Below are 23,543 nucleotides of genomic sequence, written 5' to 3' on the forward strand. Positions count from 1 at the left end.
GGTTTTCTCTTTATTTTCTCAAACAAATAACAGTCTATAGCAATCAACATGGCACCTGTGTGTCTGCCTCCTCCTTCTGCACCCTTACACTAATACTTGTCCCAGTATAAGTAAATATTAGAAAGAGAGTGAAGGCTACCAGGGGACCAATCAATCTTGTTCCAGTATATGGTCCCTTGGCAGTCGCTACTCTCTTTCCAATATTCACAGTCAGACTCATCCCAATAAAGAGGAATACGTTAAACCGAGTAAGGAACACCGCGAACGCCATCCAATGTACTTCCATAAAAATATAAAGATTTATAAAGAGATTCAAAGAAGAATCAGGAGGGAAATCATTATTTGTGGAACAAAGGAATGTTTTGTATAGAAAACAAGGGGAAGCCCAGGAGGGGCAAAAGCCCCCTTGAAGAATTAAAAGATCTCATAGAGGACATTACCAGAAACCATCCCAAGACATAACTGTTAAGGGTATAGGAGCCTGTCCAACAGAAGGGAGTCCTTCTCCTGAATCCCTCTTTTCTTTGCGTTTCCTTGATTAGTGGTAGGGCCAGAATAGGACGGAGGACTAACTGTTGATTTGGACGACAACCTCACTGACGACGTGCACCCTAGTTAGTTTAGTGTTAGGTAGGGCAAAAACTTTATTACTAGGGATAGATAGGCCTCATATTTATTATTTGACTAAACAAACTTGCCTAAATGCCACCAATTAGTCTGTCTCCTTCTTCTGGCTTACCATACTGCTCCTCTGACAGATAACCCATCACCGTGACCTTTCATTTGGTCGCCCTATGAGCCTGGGGTAAATATTTTGAAATGACATATTGGGGTTTGTTCAGCAACATATATATTTATGTATGTGTGATGAAGTGCCTAGAAAGGCACGAAACGTGTAGCTGTGCTTGCTTTCTTTCTATTGTGGACACTTGTCCAAATAAAATAATTTGTATAACAGACTTATTTTGTCTGTGTTATGCTGCCATGTTGTAAGTGCGACCCAGACACTGTTTGGTGTCAGTTCTCTGTAAATGTCCTATCTGGAGCAAAGGCAAGCTGAAGTAGCTTTTTAGCCTCTTCACAAACCTGGAGGCTATAGAAAATATTTCTGACTGCAGTCTGAATCATGGAAGATATTTAGTAAGATGAGGACTCAAAGAAATTTAGGACTTGGCCATCAGAGAAAAGACTACCAAAGGAGAGTATCTTTTTCTTTTTCTAACCGCTCTCCAATGCCAGGCCCCAGTACAGTTGACTAACCAAACAAGGAGGGGAAAGTATTGTTGAGCACTACCGCAAAATAATGAAGGATAGTAAGTCGGACTACAGCTACACACAGGTCAGTAGCCTGAGTGTGTGGTGGACTGCATGGGTAAGAGGCTGCTGTCCATTGCCTCTGAGGCACAGATAGCCAGGCACCACCATTTGCTTTTTGGGGCTGCTTAGCAACATGGCTTCAGAGGATTGCCTTCCTCTGCATCCTGACAGTAGTTCACCATTCAAAGGGTGAGATTGCGAGGGTTCACAAGCCCGTGTACTGTGAATGGCGTATGATCGTCCCAGTTAAGGCAACGCATTGACACATCGCATTCCAGATTTCAAGGTGCCACCTTAAAGTGTTTCCATTGTGGATCAATCTGCAGACAGCGATTTGCAACGCCTTCGAAAACATTGTACATCGTTATTTTAGAGCCACAAGGGTGGCTGCTCTACAGAATGTTGTCCCTGTACCTGCAAAATGCTGACGCACCTGACCATTAGTGGTACTGGTTCCATCTCTGATCATGCTTGTGTTCACTGTCATTGTTAACAGTGGTGTACATTTTTGAAGGACGGTGCGTTGTTAAGTGCATGCTCTCTTTTCTTTACCTTCTGCCAGAGAGGAGAAACAGCGCTACACATGGCGGCCAGGGCGGGGCAGGCAGAAGTTGCTCGATACCTGGTTCAAAATGGAGCTCTGGTGGAAGCTAAAGCCAAGGTATGTTGGTGTTGAGAGATTTTATGACTGAATGAGTGGTGTTTTTATGTCGTGGCAAACTAAAAAGAGACAGCAGTGTAAGGTAGGAGATTAGTAATGAGTAAAGTTTACACCTTTTTAAAATGTCAGGGTTGGGATATCAGGAGGGCTGCAGCAGTTGGAGTCCATACAAAGAGTACTCACAGGGCAGTATATGGCAAGTTACTGAGGTATTTTGGGAAAGATGAAGGGGAGTTAGATTCCGGGGTGGACTGGGCACCAAAAGAGGCACTGCAAATAATGTTCAAAGTGGCCCCAAATTAAACATTTTCAGCAAGCCCAACCCTTTTCCTGAGAACATTTGGAAATAAAACAGGTTACCACACAAAGGCTCAGGGTGCAGAGGCATACAGGGAACTCTCCAGAGTTCCGTAGGGGGCAGTCCAGCCCTGGTTAGATTATGCAGGTTTTTTTCAATGTAATCACTTTTTGACATTCGCAAAATGCCTGGAGAAATATTTCCTGCACCATCAACAGAACTTGGTCTTATCTGCATCAATCCTGGTGTGCAGTGTGTCACTGGGAGCATAACACAATGAAAATACTGACTAAGGATACCAAGTACACGCCTTGTTTCTGTGACATTGAGACTGCAGTATAGAGCCTTTCACTGACTGCGATTGGTGTGGCTGGACACCTGCTTTACATCAACCAGAAGCTAGCAACAGGTGTTAATGATTAGCTTGCCAGATGTGCTCTACGCCAAAACTGAGCAGAGCCCCTTTATCACACTGGTCAAACTAACATAGACCACAGTGGCAACCGCATGCCTAACGTGTTATGTTCCTAACATCCGAGCTGCAGGAGTGCGGAAAAAGGCGTCCAGATTCGCAGATCCACTGTGAGTAGCACGGTCTACAGATTCTTTGTGGCTTTGTCATTCAAACACATACAATGGTGCTTTTGGACAAGCCAGTATATAGAACATCATCCTTAAGACAACGCTACTGCAGATGCACGTATGAATAGCCCCTTCAGTGACCTGTTTTATCAAAAGGATTTGATCATATTTTGAGCTTTGGGAGGAAGACGTTTTTTTTCCTCCCAAGTTGTCCGTCCCATTTGGGGCACAATGTACGCTCTGCTTATAACCTTTCCTTTATGATAGTGGCAAAGGTATATTAGAAGAGGACATGCTGGAATTCACATTCTGCGGTGGCTCCCTTGGAAAAAGGAAACACAAACAGCTCAACTTGTTTAGCCTCAGTAGTGCTTTAATTACTTCAGCTGGCCATGTGATCACCACCCCTCCCCCCAACAAAAATTGGACGAGGTAAGGGATTTGTTAGGAGTGAGGTGACTTTATTGCAGTCACAATTAAAAGTTCCAAAAATTGCCAATAATTCGGAGCAACGGAAATCCGATGGATTTCTAAACAGCATTGAATAAGGCAGGATCTACTTTCTGCAGCTCTCTATATGTTTTGACTGCAAATCTTAGGATTCCTTAGCCTAGGGCTGATGGGAATTGGAGTCCAAAACATTTTGAGAACCAAAGGTTGCCGAACCCTAGCATAGTGTAAATGATACTGGGGGAGAATCAGTGTGTGTCTTGACAGAAAGCTTCATTTTCATTTTACTTTGCTACTGACAATAATAAAGAGTTACTGCTTTCTGCAAATCCAATGGGAGACGGAAGACTTCGCGGTAGACCTGACTGATCTCTCTGAAACCTTTTAAATCCAATCTGTTGAATCTGTAAATGAGGGTAGTGGCTACTTGGTAGAAGCAACTATAGACGGCACAGACTGCATTGTGGCCATTCATGTGTTCAGGTAACTAAATGAGATTGCATCAACATGCAGATGTGCACAAAAGCGTGCACTTAATGTCATTAAACACGACAAATGCATTGACAATTCGTCTTTTGAATCGTAAGTTAAGTCTCCACCTATGCTCTTAGTGACTGTCAGCCGGGCATATTAATTGCATCCTGGATCTTCCAAAACGTAATGTTTTCCACAAATGTGGCCCTTGGACTTTGTATTTGCTTTCAAGACCTATCCATCTCAGGTGTATATGATCACTTTCAAATTGAGAGTGCTGGTTTGATTTGCTTATCTCAGTCATCCATGTCTCTATTCATTAGGACGACCAGACACCAATGCACATTTCAGCTCGTCTTGGAAAAGCGGATATTGTGCAGCAGTTGTTGCAGCAGGGCGCATCCCCCGATGCAGCTACCACGTCCGGGTATACTCCACTGCATCTTTCTGCTCGGGAGGGACATGAAGATGTGGCATCCATTCTTTTAGACCATGGTGCATCGCTGCCTATTGTTACAAAGGTGAGTGTATTACAGAACAACTCTCACCACAGTGAAGGTGTGATGCTTCATATCTGTTACAGTTATCCCTAGAAAATTGAGTCTGTTTGCCCTGCTTTGTTTTAACAAAGGGAACGAGAAAATCTGTGCAAATTAAGATCACATCTTAAACGAAACATATGGATCTCGAAGATCAAAATCAGCTCAAAGAGTTTGATCATTTTTAATAAGGGGGGAAAAGTAAGCCGTCATAATTTGTAAAGTATATGCCGGAATCCTTTCCCCTTGTACATTGTAAGCAAATTAGTTCACTTGCCCCATATCATATAAGGTCACAGAACTTTCAGATGTCAAAAACTATGTTTTATGTGCAATGTATCCCTTACAGTGTCGCACCCCTCTGGATATGTGGTGTGTGTCACACTCCCATCTGGAGAAAATTAGTTTTGAAGTGTCAATTCAAGGAGTCAATATGGAATTAGAGTGGTGGATTGAAAGTAAAACAATGGCCCTCATTCCAGGTTTGGTGGTATCCCGTCAGTAATTCCGGCGGATGCCACCAAAACGGAATTGCAGCAAAAACACTAGAAAGACCTAGGGGAGAGCTTAAACGGCCTCGAGATTCAATTCCAATTACCTGCATGCGATAGCTTCTCAACTTTGGAATCTCGTTGCCACCAAGCAGTGTCCCTTTTGAGAAGAGCAGAACACTAACATAAATGTGCTCATAAAAGTGTAAACAACAAGAGATTTTAAAAGGATTACAGCTTGATTAGGCTATGGTAGATGTTTGATTTCTTGCTTTAATGAAAGTGTGCCTCTATTTCAGGCATAGGATGAACCTGAAAATAGAGTTGTGCTAAGTTATACACAGGTATATTTTCAAGCAAAATTTGGGATGTGGGCAGTGTCAAACAACCAAACAGAATGGCTCCATGGCAATACAGTGTCAAAAAGGTTACAACAATGTATCCCTAGAGCTTTATCCAGTGCTGGACAACACATCGGCAGATATGTTATGAAGAGATGAAATGAAAACATTAAACACCCGTTTCCAAAGGACCTAGTGTCTTGGATACACAATGCATACCCTATTCTAAAACTGCAAATTAATTGGTTTTGTCCATTCCCTAGTCTGAATCCAGAAATGTCTGTGAATCCAGCCCCAGGTCTATGTTCATCAAGTCGCACAATCTCAGGAAAATGTACTTTTGTCTTTTTGGTTGGCTTTGTCTGGCTTTCCAGAGCAGCCTTTATCCTTGTGTTGAACAGTGTCTCTGCTTTTACTTTATGTTGCCTCTTGGATGGTGAAGTGGCCTCTGAGCTGCTGCCATACACCTTGTGTCCGCAAGGCTTCTCTACACTCCTTCACTGGACGGTACCTGTAGTCCCCCCTCTCGCCCTAGCAGTTCTTCCTAGGCTTATGGAAGCTGGTAGTCTCCCTGATGTGAAGGTACTTACAGATATTGTTACCCTCCCTTCCCCACCCCAACCTGTTCACCTTTGTTTGCAACACTATGCAAGGTTATCTAGCTTGGGCTGGTGAGTTTCCAGCTGCCACCTAGGTCTGGCTGAAGCCCCCAATTGGCTGGGATCTCAAACTCTCTTAGGAACTGGGGAACTAACACCCACTTCTCCTCTCTTTGGGCTGTATCACCCCTCTCACTTCTTAGGTCTATATGGCCCTCTCACTCTGTCCGCATCAGGTTCCCTGTGTGGCCTTCTTGACTTGGCCAACACAAATGTTGCCTTGCTGTGTTTTCCCTTGCTGGTCTTTGTCTCGCGAACATGCCCCTTTGGTTTGGCCAACTCGGGTTCTGCTTGGCTGCTTATCCGCTTTGTCTTAAATTGGGGATTTTTTGTTTTTTGGCTTGGGCACTCAGGCTATCTCTGTTTAACTGTTTAACCTGCAGAGGGGGAGGGTACTTCTGAAGTCTGTCAGGAACCTTCTAATTAGATTCTCCTTATCGTGGCAGTGACCATTGTTTCCTCCATAGGTAACGTGTCTTTTTACTGCATATTTTTCACACACAGTATTTATGCACCACCAATTTTATTTTTAAAAACTATTTTTTCATTTTTGCAAAATGCAGGTGGGGTGTTTGGGTAAAAATGCAATATGGGGGAGAGGTGTGAGAGGGTGGGACTAACAGAAATGGGGATGCAGGTGGAGGACTCTGCCGGTTTTTGTGGCAAAATAAATGGTAACAAATGTGTATTCAAAGAATCTGTGGTGAACAATTGTGCAGTAAAAACACATAGCCCTATATTTACCTTCAAATCAGACTGTATCTAACATGGTATCTAACATAGTACATATCCACAATTACCTACTGACGTGTAGATGAAAATGTTGCAACCACAGTTAAAGAAAGTGTTTAATTACAAATTAGGCATTTGTTACAAATAAAATTAACAATTGCAATGAAAACAATCCTGATCATTATTGTGCAAAACAATGAAGCAAGTGTCACTGTCACATTTGTAAATCAAATTAAGTTCCAATAAGGCTCGCATTCCTACAGCATTGATACAAATATAAACTTCCCTAACAAAAGAAATGTGTTACTATGTTTATCCAATGTGTATGTATGAGTGTAACTCTACATTGAATATGCATATCAAACAGCCAGTGCAAGGGGGGGCGCTGTTGAGCAGCCAGCAAGATGGCCGCTTGGCTTTAACGCTCCGTGGCCCGAGCGCTGCATATCCGCCTCAATCAGCGGTTTCACGGACACACTGAGGCCGAGACCCCGCGCATCCTGCTGCCCATTGCCCCCGCTTCAACCTGCCCTGTGTTGGGGAGAATCCGGACTTCGGGGAGGCCGCCTGCCAGTGAGGCCTCCGGGCCGTGCGGCTCCTCGGCGGCCTGCCCCCACCATCCCCCTGCGGCGCATTGCTGTACGGAGATGACCGGCCGCCCCTCTGGGGTTGCTGTCGGAGCGGGTGGCCGCCTCGGGCGCGGAGACTCTTCCTCACTGCCCGCTCGCCCCGGACGTCGCGGCCGGCACTGCTGGGGGTCGCGGCCGTCCGCCCCGCGCGCTTCCCTTGGGGGCGAGGCTACACCCGCGGCCTGTTGGTTCCCTCTTGCCGGCCCGCTCCGCCTCATGTGCTACGGACATCTGCCCTGCACTTCTTCCCTGCGCTGCGGTGACGGCGTCGCCTCCTGACGGGAGACATCACGCTGGAACTCGGTGGGGGCTGCCGGAGCGGCCCCCACACTGATATCAGCCCGGCGTCCATCCCGCGCCACCTCTCGTGCTGCGGCGACGGCGCCGGCCCCTTGACAGACGGCAGCACTCCTACGGCGGGGACTGCTGGAGCGGCCCCCGCACCGATTCCACCCAGCACTCCTCCTTCTACGCGGCGGCCCCCGGTCGGGAGGTATCACTCGGGAGTGTGGCGGGGGCTGCCGGAGCAGCCCCCCGCACGGACATCAGCTGCTATGGACATCTGCCCTGCACTTCTTCCCTGCGCTGCGGTGACAGCGCCGCCCCCTGACGGGAGACATCACGCTGGAACTCGGCGGGGGCTGCCGGAGCGGCCCCCGCACTGATATCAGCCCGGCACCTTCCCTCACGGTGCTGCTGCTGACTCCGCGGGTCCCGTGAGACGGCCGTGACGGGCGGCCGTGCTGGGGCCTCCTGGCTCCGGGATCCTGCTGGTGCCTTGAGCCCCGCTCCGGCCTGGATCCACTGCTGTTGATTGGAGACCTGCTATTTCTCTAACTGCTACACATACTTCGCTCCGCGGAGTCCCGAGGTGAGGAGGTTGGGGGAGCTGGACGCCACACAATCAGCCTATCTTGTCTGCCGTGTCCTCGGGCTGTCCCTGCTCCACTCTACACAGGATAGCGACCCCCTCGCACACCGGGCTTCCCCCCGGACCACTCACCTGGTGCTGGTGCCACCGTAGGCGTCTACTATTCTCCTCTCCCTAGCCAGTGCACCTCCTTGCTACGCCCCGGGAGCATCGCGCACCCCTGACAGCGCTGCCCTCCAACACTGCCATCTCTGCCTAGACCCTCTTGGCACAGAGGTGGGCGCCACAAGATACTGTCCCCCCCGAACTGCACTGCCCCTGGGACTCCTTGCTTGCCCCTTGGAGCGGGCTTACCGCCCGATAACACGCCTGTTGGTGGGGTTCCTACCACCTTCCCACTGGGCGGATGCTGCCCCACCGTTGATTTGGACCTAGTTCCTCCATAAACCCCCTGGTTCCTGCTTCTGTCTTTCAACGATACATCCTCTCCTGTTCTTAAAGCCCCCCCCAAAATGTCCGGCAAAGCATGTGGGGCCAACAAGGCTGGAGCAATGGACAAGTTTGCCAAATCGCTTGCCAAGCAAGACCAGGCTGGGGCTGCCCTTATTCAAGACGTCCCGGATATATCCCCATGCTCTCCTCAGCTGGACCTTACGTCAATCATGGAATCCATGGCCAAAAACTTTGCGTCATTTCATGAAAAATTAGATGACATAAATGCAAATGTTGCCTCACTACGCACCAAATTGGATCAGCATGGCACTAGGCTGGTGGAGGCCGAGACCAGAATTGGGGCCACTGAGGACGAGGTACACACGCTCCAGAATATGGTCTCTGAATTGGTGCGAGACATGAAGCAGGTCAAGGCGAAGTGCGATGATTTGGAGTCCAGATCTCATAGGAATAATATCCGCATAGTGGGGGTTCCTGAGACAGCCCTCAAAGGCAAAATGGAGCTGGCAGTCGAGACCCTTCTTAGAGACCTCCTAGGTGATCCTCAACTCTCTCCTTTTTCACTATTGAGCGCGCCCGGTCACTGGCCCCACGCCCCAAGCCGGGCGATTTTCCCAGACCAATTATAGATAAGGTTCTCAGCTTCAGAGATGGGGACCACATCCTACGGCTTGCCCGGGAGAAGGGGGAACTTAGACTTGAGTCCCAAACTATCTGCATCTTTCCTGACTTCTCTGTCAATGTCCAAATGGAGCGCAGACAATTCAATGGCGTAAAAAAAATGCTCCGGGAGAGGAAGGTGGAATATGCCATGTTGTTCCCTGCAAGGCTGAAGCTCACCCATCGTAACAAACTGTACTTTTTCACTGTCCCTGAGGAAGCGGTGAAGTTCATCGAGTCACATATTCCTGTCCCAGGCCCTGAAGGAGACCCCGTAGATGAGGATTGAGCCGACTTGCCTTGCACGCGCTACTTGAATCATTGTGTTACTAATACCACACCTGTCATTTGCATCTTCCCTATAATCCCATGTATTCTTCCCCTTATGCTCTCTCTTATTGTTGTAACTCATTGAAATTTCATGAATCATACATGGGTCACGGCTGTATGGTTGACGGTATATTGCACTTGTACTGGGATCCTCTATTCCTATAGCCCATGCTCACTGTGCCCTACTGTGTTGTCTCCTCTAAAGTTTAACTACGCCTCCGCTGTATGGTATTTGGTGTATTTCACCGTTATACAATCTTAATCGGGCTCACGGCAGCAGCTTCCCCGCTGCAGTTGCAACGCCGAGTTTGGCTTGTTTAGTTCATTGGTTGCTCCCATGTTTGGTTTGGGGGCTGGCCCAGCCCCGTTGGGCTCGGCACAACGGACGTGAGACTTTGGGTGGGTTTTTGAGCACTGCTATGTTGGGGGTGGCAGTGAGGGAGGGAGGGGGGTGGGGTTGTTGGGGGATGGTTTAACAATAAAAAGGGTGAGACAGTGGTAGCGCTTGGTATGACACATCTGGCAGCGGTACAAGTTGCTGGCACCAGTTTGACAAAATATGACACACATTACTGGGATCCCTCCTAAATTGCTACTGAATGGCTATTAGGCTGATGTCTTGGAATGTCAGAGGGCTCAGCAACTTTACGAAGGCACGCAGGATCACGGCCTACGCCCAGAGGCACGGGGTCAAAATACTTCTCTTACAGGAAACTCACGCCCTCGCACAACTATCGGCTTCTCTTGCCCCGTCATGGGGCCCCAGCAGATATTATACTGTGTTCTCATCACAATCCAGAGGGGTTCTCACTTTGATTCACAAATCCTTGCAGTTCTCCCTTCGCACCAGCCATATAGATGCCCAGGGTAGATATGTGATCCTTCACTGTTTCCTCGCTAATACAGAGTACCTCCTGGTCAACACATATGCCCCATGCATAGATGTACCCGAGTTTTTCGACCACATCCTTGACATTCTACTTGGCTATGTTGGGGTCCCCATCATCTGGGGGGGGCATGAATCTCATCCTCGACTCCGACTTGGACAGATCCGGTGTTGCACCTAGAACACACTCTAGAGCCGCTCACCGCCTCCATGCACACATGCTCACTACAGGTCTGGTGGATGCCTGGAGAGCACTCCACCCCAAGACGAAACAGTTTACATTTTACTCCTCCGTCCATGACAGTCATTCCAGGATCGATCTCTTCCTTCTCTCCGCGGGGCTCATGGGCAAAATACATACCACACAGATCCTACCTCGCACACTCTCCGATCACTCCCCGATCACGTTAGACATCACCCTGAGCCCGACCCTCCCTCAACACTCGCACTGGCGGTTTAAGTCAGACGCACTACACGATATAGTCTTCAAGGCTGACATCCTTGCAGATATCACCTCATTTTTCGATAACAACAAACGCCACGATACAACGGATGGGGTGAGGTGGGAGGCCTTTAAGGTTTTCATCAGGGGCATGTGTATCTCCAGGGAGGCTGGGGTCCTGAAGGACATTAGAAACTCTGTGCGCCGCTCTGAGTCCAGACTCCGGGAGCTAGAGTGTGAATATGCGGCCACCCCCTCTCCGCCCAAGCTAGCTCAGATTAGAAAGGAACTAGACACATTCGAGTCCTTCGCCCACAGCGAAATAAGATATCTCGCCCGTCCCATTGCAGCCCGTAAGTATGGTGAAGGAGAGAGGCCTGGCCGTACTCTTCCGCCTCGCTCGGCCCGAGGGAGGCAGGGCTCGAGTTGATAGCATCATCGATAGTGGTGGAGTGAGACATTGGTCCGACCAGCCCATTCTTGAGACCTTTGCAGACTTCTATACAACCCTTTATGCCCAGCAACCAGAGCACAGCCCGCGAGATCTTGATGACCTCCTGAACCGCATCCCAATGTCCCTTATATCTCTAGCCACCAAAGAACAACTTGATGTTCCCTTCACCCTTTAGGAGATTACCGCTGTCATCTTGGCCCTGCCTAAGGGTAAAGCCCCTGGTCCAGATGGCCTGACCGCCGAGTTCTATCAGGAACATGTTGCCCTTCTTGCCCCGCGCCTGCACGAGGTCTGGGAGGAGTCGCTGCGTCTTACTACCCTCCCCTGTTCCTTGCGCGAGGCCGTTATTACGGTGCTTCCCAAACCGGGTAAACCTCTAGATGAGTGTGGCTCTTATAGACCCCTCTCCCTCATAAATACTGATACCAAAATCTTCGCCAAAATCATAGCAAATAGGTTCCTCCCCATCATGAAATATTTGATCCACCCAGACCAGAGCGGTTTTGTCCCTGCCCGTTCCACTGCCTTAAACATTTGGCGATTTTTTAACGTAATCTCTAGAATCGACCCCCGAGCCAATGCGGTGGCCGTGACGCTGGACGCTCAAAAAGCATTCGACATGGTCTTGTGGCAATACTTATGGGCGGTACTGGAGAAGATGGGGGTTGGCCCGTATATGATATCCTGCATTAAATTGTTATACACTAACCCTGTAGCCAGAGTCCTAGTCAACTCTAACCTGTCGGCCCCCTTCTCCCTACATAGGGGGACGCGACAGGGCTGCCCATTCTCTCCCTTGTTGTTCGCGATGGCCATCGAGCCCATGGCTGACAGTGTACGTAACAACCACATACGCAGGGGGATTCGGTTGCAGGATTCTCCCGAAATCATTTCACTTTACGCCGATGACGTGCTGTTATATATTAGCGACCCTTCAATTCACCTCGACCCGATCATATGTGAAATTATCAAGATTGGCACATTCTCAGGCTTCACTATTAATTACTCTAAATCAGAAATATTTCCCCTCACCCTTGCAACCCCCCAACCTGCATGCGAGTTCCCTCTCAAATGGGCACCTGAAGGCATCAAATACCTAGGGGTCCAAGTGGCCCTCTCTAGACCCTCTTTATTGTCTGAGAACTATGGGGCTGCCGCACATTATGCTCACACCAAGATGGAAAGATGGCGAAACCTCCCCCTATCACTCTCGGGAAGAATGTCTCTAATAAAAATGATAATAGTCCCAAAACTCCTGTACATATTCGCTAACGTTCCTCTTTGGCCCGGAAAACAATACTTTGCGGACTTGCATGCGGGGTGCGCCCGCTTCCTCTGGCACTCAGGAGACGTGTGCAGAAAGTGGCAGCAAATGACCCTGCCTTACGAGAAAGGCGGCTTCAGTGCACCTGATCTCGCCCAGTATTGGATAGTAGCCCAGGCTCAATACGCTACGTACTGGTACCAGCACCAGGAACCCCCCCCCTCATGTTAAACTCGAAATCCTGGCCGCCGAGGAGGTGAACGTCATGTCATTGATCCTCTTCCACTCGTATCAATCGCAGGCCCCTGCGGACCCGGTGGCCTCCACTATAAGGGCTTGGTGCCAGATTCTGGCGCCTGACTCCGGCTCACCCCCGTATTACGAATGGCTTCCTCTCTGGTCTTTCCCTGGCCTCACCCCCACACACGATAAGCTTCTCATGCGTCACTGGTCAGACCTGGGATACAGATCATTCTCCGACCTGTTCCCTGATGGGAAATTCATCACCCCAGACACATGGAATCCTGGGCACTCCAGGTCCCCACTGGAGCTGCTGCAATACTTCCGTATCAGGGCGGCAATCCAAGACATGTGGCCTTCATACCCGGACGAACCCCCCGACTCCCCCGAGGTCAGCTACATAGCCAATTCCGCTGGTGGTAGGGGCATCATATCCTCCTTGTATAAAAAGTTGATGGCGCGCGTGGCCGAATCCCCCCCCCCCTCGGTTCGGGATGCCTGGAGCCGGGATCTGGGATTAGACATTACTGATGCTATGTGGTCCAAAATGTGTATTCATACTCGCAAGGTTTCTCTCAACTCCCGAGCTAGATGTATTCAATACAAACTCCTCAATCGCCTATACTACACTCGCTTCGCGATTGGGAAATTTGCCCTGTATCAATCCCACCCCTGTCCAAGATGTAGATCCACTGAAGCGGACCACGGACACATGTTCTGGTTTTGTGGGGCACTGGCCCCGTTCTGGAATGCGGTGCTTGGAACCCTCTCGGAGGTAGTGGGGTTCTGTGTAGGCCCGGAACATCTGTCTCTTCTGTTTGGGCTGTGGGAGGGGCCGGAAGCGAAACGGGAAGCCAGGTTTCTGAATGTGGCGGCTATTGTGGCCAAGAAATGCATTCTGCAATGTTGGAAGCGCAGATCCCCCCCCTTCCCTAGAGATGTGGCTGAAGGCCCTCACCTGGACACAATCCTGTGAAGAGGACTATGTTAACTTGCTGCCTATCAATGCTCGCCCTAAAAACATATGGACTGAGTTCTGTAGCTACTTGAACCGCAAGGTGGACCTTGTGCTATTGTCATCCCCTCCCTCTCCTGATCAGGGGGCGGACCGCTCTACTTGATACATGCCGATATTGTAATTGATGTTGTTAGATTGCATGTGACCTTCTGTAGAACCTGCGTTTTGTCATTCACGCTTCAATATGTATTGTGTATCATGCGTGTACATTGTGCTATGCCGGTTGCTACTTCTCGCCAATAAAGAAAAGTTTAAATAAAAAAAAAAAAAAACAGCCAGTACAAGAGGAACAAGGTACCTTTGAAAGCATTAATCGCACAAAGCATTGGTAGCTATGCTCATTACCTGCTCTTCTGCAGCAGATACTGCTTCTTCCTTATTTTCCTGGCAACACAGATAGGAGCCTTTTCACCACACTGCCCTGTCGTAAGCAGCTCAGGTTCTGCTTTGGTGCTTCTTTCCCCCACTCTGTAGCCCTTTCGGCGTGGCCAACTCTGGTTCGACTTTGTTGTTTCTTCTGCTTGTCTTGCTCTGACTGCCAGGCCCTTTTGACTTTGCCTATTCAGGGTCTGTTTCATCCGTAATGGGATAATATGGTCTCTTAGTCATCCGTCTGTACTCTCCTGGCGTCCTGAGTAGTATTTTTTTACCCACCTGGTTTCACATTATCCAGCGTGAGTGTGTTTACATCCTCCTTATTCCCAAGTTTGAAAGGTTTTATAATCCTTTACATCAGCCATGTTCAGGACTGAGTTGTTAGTCAGATAGAAGGGGCATTGCTGCTTCCTTACTAGTACTGTGCCCGCCAGCTTCATGGGGAAATGGCTCTCTTTACGTGCTTAGGGTTCTAAAACCCCACTATGGATCCTTTCTCTTGCTCCCCAAGTAGACAATTTCACCCTGCCACATGTTGGTTTTCACTTGGGCCCTTTGCCACCTAGCTGACACACTACTGCCTCTGCTCATGTGACCATGTTGCGCTTATTACAGACTACTTATCGTGACACATGCAACATATGTGACAAAGTTCCCTTTCTGGCTCTGGTGATCATGGGCTGGCCGGTTTAGGGGGCTATGTACTTAGCCAAACCAGTTCATGATGGGCCCGGTTGCAGTATGGGGAGAAACCTTAGGTCACCCTCATGTGGACCATGCCATTAGGCACAGCTTTATCGCACAATCCAGGACCCTCCCCGGTCTTCCCTAACAGGCACACAATTTAGAGAGCCCACTTGACCCCTTTCCTAATTATGTGACCCTAACAATCCTTTTTATGCCTCAGACCGCCAGACACCTTTGGGGAAGCCAGTTACCAAAAGCTATATTTCCCACAATTCCCCTCTTGAACATAAACAAAACCGAGGCTGGATCCAGGAAGCAGAATTAGGGCTCTGGGAGAGAGTAAATCATGCAAACAACCCAGACAGGCCACCTAAGCCACTGGAAAACATATCCCAGGGGCAGTTGACTCAAATCATGCAGGCCAGCCAACTTTCTGATGGGCTACATCCCCCCACAATGCCCTTCTTTCTCAACCGGAAATACATAAAATCGATCAGTCAAATTAAATTATCCCTTGAAGCCAGGAAAACCATGGGGAAAATCTAAGCACCACTAGAGACCCTCTAATATACTTCCCTGCCCAACCGCAGTGCCTGATATCCTTGGCCCAAGCAGCCTGTACAGCCTCTGCAAACGAAGAATTTCAAAATGGATGCCATGGCTCTTCTAGATTGAGGATCTCATTTTAGGCTCATAGACTTACACCTGCAGGTACTCAGCATTAGTTGCACAAAGAGGGTGGGGGGTTACTTTATAGGCAAGGCAGCCAAGCCCAGGAGTCTCTTGTTTGGAGATGGCTGGAGACTGAAGACTTCTGGAGAGGAGAGATGCCGGAGAGATGCCAGAGAGACTTTGGAGAAGACTGGAGACAGGAGAGTGCTAAACGAGCTGGAGAAGTGGGTGGCAGCCGGGGAGAAGAGGAAGAGGTGACATGCAGGGGATATGAAATTGGTGAAAGTAAAGGGGTTAGAGAGGAGGGGGTACAATTACAGCAAAACAGAGATGAAGTAAACCAGCAGTGGAGTGGTGGGAGGTAATAAGAACAGAGGAAAGGAGGGAGGAAATACCAGATGTGGATTGTAAGGAGGCAAAAACAGCAGAGCTAAGGTGCGAGGAAGTAGAACACAGAGTGAATTGAAGGAAGAAGTAACATCAGAAAGCCGGAGGGGAAAGTACAATCCGGAGTGGATTGGAAGGTGGAGACAGTAACTGAATTTGGTACAATGTATGGAGAAGGTGGTTGAGGCGATGACTAGACCAGAGGGGAAAGGGCTGTAAGATCAAGCAAGAAGGAACAGACGACAGAAACCGGTCAAGTTGGTAGTAAGGAGACAGTGAAGGACCTGGAGGAGGTGTAGGAGGTAGCAAGGGAGAAAAGATTAGGGATAAGACACCTTTATACGAGGAGAGTTAGGAGGAAGGGCCAAGTGTTGATGAGAGGTGGAGGAGGAAAAGGAAAGCAATAGAGTAAAAAGATTGCAATTTTTTCAGGCAATTCATCAGAGAGCAGGAGGGCTGGAAGTAGGTTAGTGAGCTAGAATTAGCCACCCAGGTCCTAAGCAGGTCTAACATGCGGGAAGAGGTTCTCTCCTGGATGACCCTTACGTCACCTGCCAAAAAACTTTGCAGAGCATCAAGGACGGGTTAAGCCTTGGGATATGGGACCCCGTAAAGAACACAATGTGGCTTAAAGGAGCAGAAGGTGGCCTTGGTTCATCCTGAAGCTCGTGTAATCATAAAGTAACCCCTCTGGAACTGTGGAATTTGATGGCAAAGGCTTTAAAGCTTAACCACTCACCCACTAATGGAAAGGACTGTGTAAGAAAAATGTATTGAAGAGGGTTGTCCTTTATTTTGTTTTGGGATGATCGTGTAAATTGGCCCACCCATGTATGTAGTCTCTAATAAACATCTTGAACTTTGAGCACCTGGTCTTGACATTCTTACTGATCCCAAATGTCGGGCATTTGACACATGACACTGTAAAATTAAATTATGGTAACGAAATGCTAGAGATCATCAGTAGTTTTGCGTATTATTATGTAGTGCTATATTGTCTTTGTATTTTATTTTTGGTATGAATTGTTGTACATATTTGGATTCCCGAAGATTTAGCAATTGCTTTATTAGTGATGGTCATCTTGTTAACAAAGGCAATGTTATTGTCTCATTATGTAGCGGAATAACAATCGAAGACATCAATTAAATAATTTTTTTCTCTTAAGTGAAGAATGCATTTTTAATTGTTTTCAAATTGGTTTGCACAACATGTAGATGCAGGAACAGGTTTTTTTTCAATACGTTTTGGAAAACCAGCTTATGTGTTGGCTGTGCTGTGCCTAAAAATGCTATATTTTCTTGGAGTGGTACACTTGTCATTGCATTGCAGTTGTTGGGCTTTCAACTTGTATTAATAGTGCTTTAATCAGGGGGGAGGGTGTGGAATCAGAGTTGGACATCCAGAGTGCACCACAGCTGGTTTGGTGCCAGTGCAGGTATCTTTGCATCAGTCCGTGAGGCGACCCATCACATTGCAGATATAATAATAAAGGCATACAGGTTGCTATTTTCTTTTAAGTCCTGTGATTGAAGCCTGCAAGAAAACTGCTGAGCTAAATGAGACTTGTACATTTTGACAAGTATAAACTGCACAAGTTGTTTCCACACATGGTGGCCGGAGAGCTGGGAATGTTCTGATTTGCTTTGCGATATAAATTTCACGCAATCTAAAAGTAACACATTTGGCAGTGTTGTGTTAACAGTACACTAGACACTAAAGGAAAGGATTGGATCAATGCACACATTGAAAAGGGAACAATAAAATCAGGATAGCCTCTCTGACTTTACCAAGTATATTATACCTCTGACTGGCAAACTATTACTGCGGTTCATCCAAAAAAGGTTAGCCAGTGTGGTCTCTGTGCAAACCCAGGTCCTTTCATGGTAAAACTCAGAGGACCTTCCCAAAGGCAAGGTTGGTTAAGGTTCTATGAGGAGCCAGGAATGAGACACAGACACAGAGGACTCTTGTTTTGGGATAAAGACTTTTATTAAATCAAAAGGGGTTGGGAAAATGCCTCACTATCCTTAGTCTAAGAGGTATTTCCCTACCTCAACCAAAACGAATGGGTCTGTCCTTTGTTAAGATGTCCAAAATTATATGTTCTATGTCTGTAATCCAAGTCTGGCCCTCACGCTCTAAAACTAAATCTAAGGTGCAAAGGGTATGAATCTTGAAGGTGCTCAAGTGCTCAAATCCAATACAAAATGTAAGTTCAACCAAAGAGTTCCAAACATAAACCTTTTCAAAGTTCCAGGGGATGACTCCCTTCCCCAGATTCAACTCCACCAATATGAAAGTTCACAAACAAAAAGAATGACCAAGTTCATGTTAAACCAAGAGGGTAGTTCCTTCCTCTTGGGGCAATGGTTCCCTTACCCAAAGTTCTCTCTAATATTCACTGTTGCCTTTACTTCGCTTTCCTCCTGTAAATATGGGTTCAGGAACCAGTTTGTGGTACAGTATTTCAGGTTCATCATACATTTAGTTCTGAGATGTTCGTGTTCCTTATTCAATGCAGCATACACTTTTAAGCACCCCGGTAACCTGTTTGCCTTCTCTGGGCTGACTGGCTGCTGGAAAAGCTCTTCACATGCCATCATTCTGGTTTCCTTCACTACGCTGGTTTTGCATGCGTCCCATTAGCTGCTGTGCTTTCTCTGCGCCTCTTCCACCTGTGTGTTGCTACTGCTGCTTCACGGTCAGCGGTGGCGGCTACTCTACACTCGAACTTCCTTCTGTGGTCTCAGTCTTGCCTGCTCCCAGCTTCCCGTGGCGTGCTCCTGCTTGCAACACTGACCGGCAACAGGCGTTGTGGTCGGAGTCTGCTCGCACGCCTGATCATTAGCTCTGTTAAATTTAAAATTTGCAGGCTGTCGGTGCAATCTCCAAAGACTAGACTGCGGATTTAGTTTGCTCGTCCTAGTCCTCTTTATGGCCACTAAGGTTACAGAGAACTGTGATGAATCTGACAATGTGATCACTCCGTTCCCTGGGATAGCTGCTTCCGATGTGGCCGGGGGACGGCAGCCGTTACCTAATCTTGACCCTGGGCGTGGCTATATGTGGGAGAATCACATGGGGGAGGGGAGTTGATTCCCAGAGGAACAATATGGCATGGTTGGGGGAAAATCACATACCCCCACATGCCTTTAGGGATATCCCTTCCTTTCCTCAGGCCCTTACGGCCTATTGTAATATTCTACCTCGACCCTTTGCCAACTCCACCTCCAATATTCCCCCACATAACATAGGGAATAATATATCCACAATGTCTTGTCAGGATATGGGTCGGTTGAACTGCTACAGGGTCTAGAATATATTGCTGCAACTCAGAAAAGAAAGCTCAATAAAATACTGTAGGAATTGAGATGCAATAGAATAAGTGAAAGAGGTGTCTACATAAAGAGGATATAATGTCCAAGTCCACAATTCCCTAGCCTCAAAACAGGAACTAATGTCTAAGTGCGAATGTTCCTAATATCAAGTAGTACCCCCTGTCAAAGTACAAATGCTTCTGAAATAGAGGGTCATATTCTCCGTGGAGCTCTGTCCGAATTTCTTCCTGAGTCCAATATTGTTAAACTAACTGCAGGCCACCATCGTACCAGGCGCCTGAAAGTCATGGTGGAATATGCCTACCAGCAAGAATGTATTATTCCACCTTACCTCATAGAATACCCAGTTCTCTCTCCCCCATATGCTGGCGTGTGTCAGACTGAAGTTTTCCAAACCCACCAGCCAAGATCGCCCTCTTGAGCTTGATCCCTTAACAGGCTCAGCCTATATGTTCTCTTTTTTGTGCTGGTTATCTACCAATACATCTTCTCTTCTCAGTGGTCTCAGGAATTGGCCAAGACATGGGCTTTAAATCTGCTCAGGCTCTCTGTAACATCCCCTACTTGATGTCTGGCCTGGGTCAGAGACTGAGCTACAGCTCCCTGAAAGGTGGCTCTCCTCATTCTCTCCTTCCCTTTGTCCCGTTCACTTTCTCTTTCTGGGTCATCTGCCTTGATCGCTGTGTTAAATCCCTGATGGCCTTATATCTATACTCGTGTTTATTCTTCTCTTCATCCCTTAAAGTGCTTAATAACATGGCGGATTAGTTGAGCAATCTGTTCATTAAGGCAGTGCTATATGATTGTGAAGACTCTTGATTATTTGGCCTCTATTTGGTGTTCTTAATCTACTAGAGTATGACTACACATGTGCAAGCTTATCCTTACATCCGACCACCCTGATTGTATAATTGCTTCCCTTAACTTGTTCCAAGGGTTCAAAACCTTCCACCATCTCTGAGACGAGCAGAACTTCTTTCATCATTGTACTCTCTGTCTCTGTCCAAGCCCTTCCCGTTTGTTTGCAAGATGGGCACCCAGGTCACCCACACCAATTGCCAGCTAATGCACAGAGAGACTTTCACCTTTCGCAGAGGGTCTTGCAAACCACCCAGAGTCTATCATGTGGAATGTATTGTGGGCTTCCCTTGGGATAGTACAGTTATCCATGGGCCACCAGGATTACTGAATCTGCTTCTCTGTTGTTTGTCAGCTGCTGTTCTACTAAGGTAGAACCTACGTTTCCCCCCCAATAAACATACACAGATTACTCATGTGGGAGGGACTGTAAGGGAGCTATGTGGGTCAGTACTACTGTGCAGCAGTCTATGCTTATTACTTGCAGAAGATGGAATGCCTTTGTGTAACCCCACAGCACTTGCCAGCAACCTTCACACTCATCAGTTGTAACATTGCAAATGTCTGTCCCATGAAATGTCATGTTTTGTTGTGTTGATGAAAACGTGCAGCTTTCACCTACTGAAGGTATCTAGGCACTCAGCATTATATACACCTCAAGGCATGTGGGAGGAATTATATAGGCGTGTAAAGTCAGGACTATATAAAAGATGTTATGTCATTTGTCTTTTATACTGCATACATCACCACTCTAGTTGTCTTAAAGTGCTGAGAAGTATACCTGTAGAGACAAAGTGACCTGCCAGTGTGACAAACAGACCGACCGTAGCCAGCGGGATGAAAAGGAAAATTAGTCAAGGAGAGTGGGGAAGCGGAACAGGGAGAAAATCAGGGAGACAAAAACATAGTCTTAACTCACAACTTGTAGGGTAATGAAAATATAAGGGGAAGTGATAGTGATTATTGGGATCATTACATCGTTTAAGTGTTTGGAACAGAAGGAAATGTAATCAAAAGAAGGGACAGGAGCTTCCCTTATTGGCCAGCGGAACTTTCATGCATGCAGTTACTAGAGTGGTCGTGACATTACATTAAGTCATGGTGTGGATGAGTGATGGGCTCAGGAGTTCATCTAATTAATGCCAGATCCTCATTAAATTCATAGTGCCCAAACAAATCTCGGGAATTCTTCACGTTTGTTAAAGAAATGTTGTAATCCTATATCTACTCATACGGTCCCTCCCCTTACATCCATGCTCCTAGGACATTTCACCTCTGGGGGCTGGACCGGAACACGTTGCAAAACAAAATTCCATATTTAAATAGGCATGCTGGTGCGCACGTGCTACGAGCTACGCCCACAAATCCTCACTCACGCCTACTCCTGGTACGGCCCGCCAGTCATTTTCTCCATGCTGATGGGACAGGTGCATCGAAATAGATGAGCGATTTCTACCTGTGTAGTGATTTTTCTTCAGCAATCCTCCAGCATTTATGCTAGTGAGGAAAGGGTTTTGCAGGTGTTTTTCATGCTATGGACCGTTTTCTGCCTCTGACACCTATGTGCTGTGTCTACGTTTCCTCATGCCAGACCATTTTTGGCACAACAGTATTTCTGCCCCAGGAGATCGTAGAATTCCAAGGTAAAGCCCTGGTAATGACATTTCTTTTTTCCTTTGCCCCCCTGTCACAACGGCTTGTTTGCCATAGGTTACAACACAGGGAGGGTCCCACTGGCCCTTGTGAATGTATAACGACACAGGATTGTGATGCATGTGCTGAGTGTAGCTCTAGTCCCTCTCCCAGGTCTCGACCCAAGGGGCTATGTGAGAAACCAGAAGGTGTCTCGCCCGCTAGTGTCTATGAATCTCTCTCCCAGGTGGCCAGGGCACAGCCATCGACTTGGACCAGTGCGGGAGGATCACCTGGGTGAAGAGTCTTTTGGGAGATGGAGTGGGACACCCGATGGCGAGACATGGTATCCCTCTCCCTGTAACACCTTTACCCCATCCTATCCGATAGGATATTTAGAAACTCTACCCTCCCGTCCCCTTTCCCTTCATGAACACTTTGAAACAGACAGCCCGCTCTGGGAGAAAACAGGCTCACACCCGAGCATTGTACCTGACATGTCCCACTACTATGGTCAGGCAAGGTCAGGCCATTACTCACACTTGACAGGTGGAGCACGGCAGGTGAACGAAGGAAGGACGATTGCAAACCAAGAAGGTTACACAAGGAGGGAGATACCCTTGACCTTTGCAGTGAGAAACCGTTACTTTCCAGAATCCTTCAGATTAGAAAGCGTAAGGCCAGGAAACCAGACTGAAGAATCATGTATTGTGTGCCGAAAATTTCCAGGGCCCTCCTGCATGGCTGACCGAGCTGGGGAGGTACTGCAGCCGCTGTGGTACCATCCTTGGCTCTAAGATCAAAGCTGCGCCTGAGAGATCAGCACAGCCAGTGATTGGGGAGACCGATGCAAGTCTGGTCTGTGTTGAAGTCAAGGTTGCATGCAGCAACATTGTATAACGAGAGCAAAAACGAAGATTGAAACGCGTGTGATGAAAGACGCGAGGAAAGCTTAATTGTTGATGCATGTTTGAACATTAAAGGAGAACAATGATACCAGTGACAGAGTGGTCCAGCACCACGAGGGTGCTCAATCAAAGGTCTCTGTAAGGTATACAGACAAGAGGTGGCAGAAACAAAAATAGAAGTTTGGCAAGAACATTGTGTGAAGTGAATCGAGGGGGTCCACATTTGAAAGTCTTTGATGTTTAATATCAAGAGGAAAACATAGAAAGTGAGATTCCATGGTCTGAGCCCGAACGAGGGAGAACAAATGTGAATATTGTGCAAAAGGGGCCCGAGCCCGATCGAGGGAGATCCATGGTCCGAGCCCGAACGAGGGAGATCAAATGGGAATATTGTGCAAAAGGTGTCCCCGCCCGATCGAGGGAGACCAAGTGTGAACATTGTGGTAAAAAGTGGTCCGAGCCTGAAGGAGGGAGACCCATGATGAACACTGAAAACGAGAACTTGTGAATGTGAAAATCCTGATAAGAAAGGAACTTGGGTGCTTGTTTGTTATGACTGGCCCTCTGCAGTAAGAGACTGTTACTGGGAAAGCGGCATTGCCCTAAGGCCCTGATACCTGTGCTTTGAACTATATCCTCGCGGTAGAGAAGCCAGAGTGCGTGCAAAGCTCGAACGTGTCACCTTGCCCCATGCTGAAAACCTGGTGAAGGGAACCCAACTGCTCAACTATCATGACATATTTCCTGAACACTTTTCTTTTTGCATACACTACTGCCCCACACCATTTTGTATTTAGAAGTAAGGATTGGCAATAGATTTATTAGTGTAGGCCCTTTTACTATGACATAGACTTGACTAGGACTGCGTTATTATTATTTGATGGTCGTAGTTTG

The 23,543-nt window shown here is 47.6% G+C and overlaps 1 protein-coding gene across 7 annotated transcripts in view; it reads left to right on the forward strand.

Annotated features, from left to right (window-relative positions):
- Nucleotides 1-23,543, forward strand: part of ANK3 (ankyrin 3) — a 2,768,233-nt gene that overhangs the window by 1,911,622 nt on the left and 833,068 nt on the right. For all 7 annotated transcript variants that reach the window (XM_069611214.1, XM_069611216.1, XM_069611217.1 and 4 more), the window contains 2 exons: nucleotides 1,880-1,978; nucleotides 4,106-4,303. In XM_069611214.1, the coding sequence (XP_069467315.1) occupies nucleotides 1,880-1,978; nucleotides 4,106-4,303 (297 nt within the window). The remainder of the gene's footprint in view (nucleotides 1-1,879; nucleotides 1,979-4,105; nucleotides 4,304-23,543) is intronic.

The sequence above is a fragment of the Ambystoma mexicanum genome, chromosome 8, assembly GCF_040938575.1.
Source record: "Ambystoma mexicanum isolate Mex_15411 chromosome 8, UKY_AmexF1_1, whole genome shotgun sequence".
Taxonomy (NCBI): Eukaryota; Metazoa; Chordata; class Amphibia; order Caudata; family Ambystomatidae; genus Ambystoma; species Ambystoma mexicanum.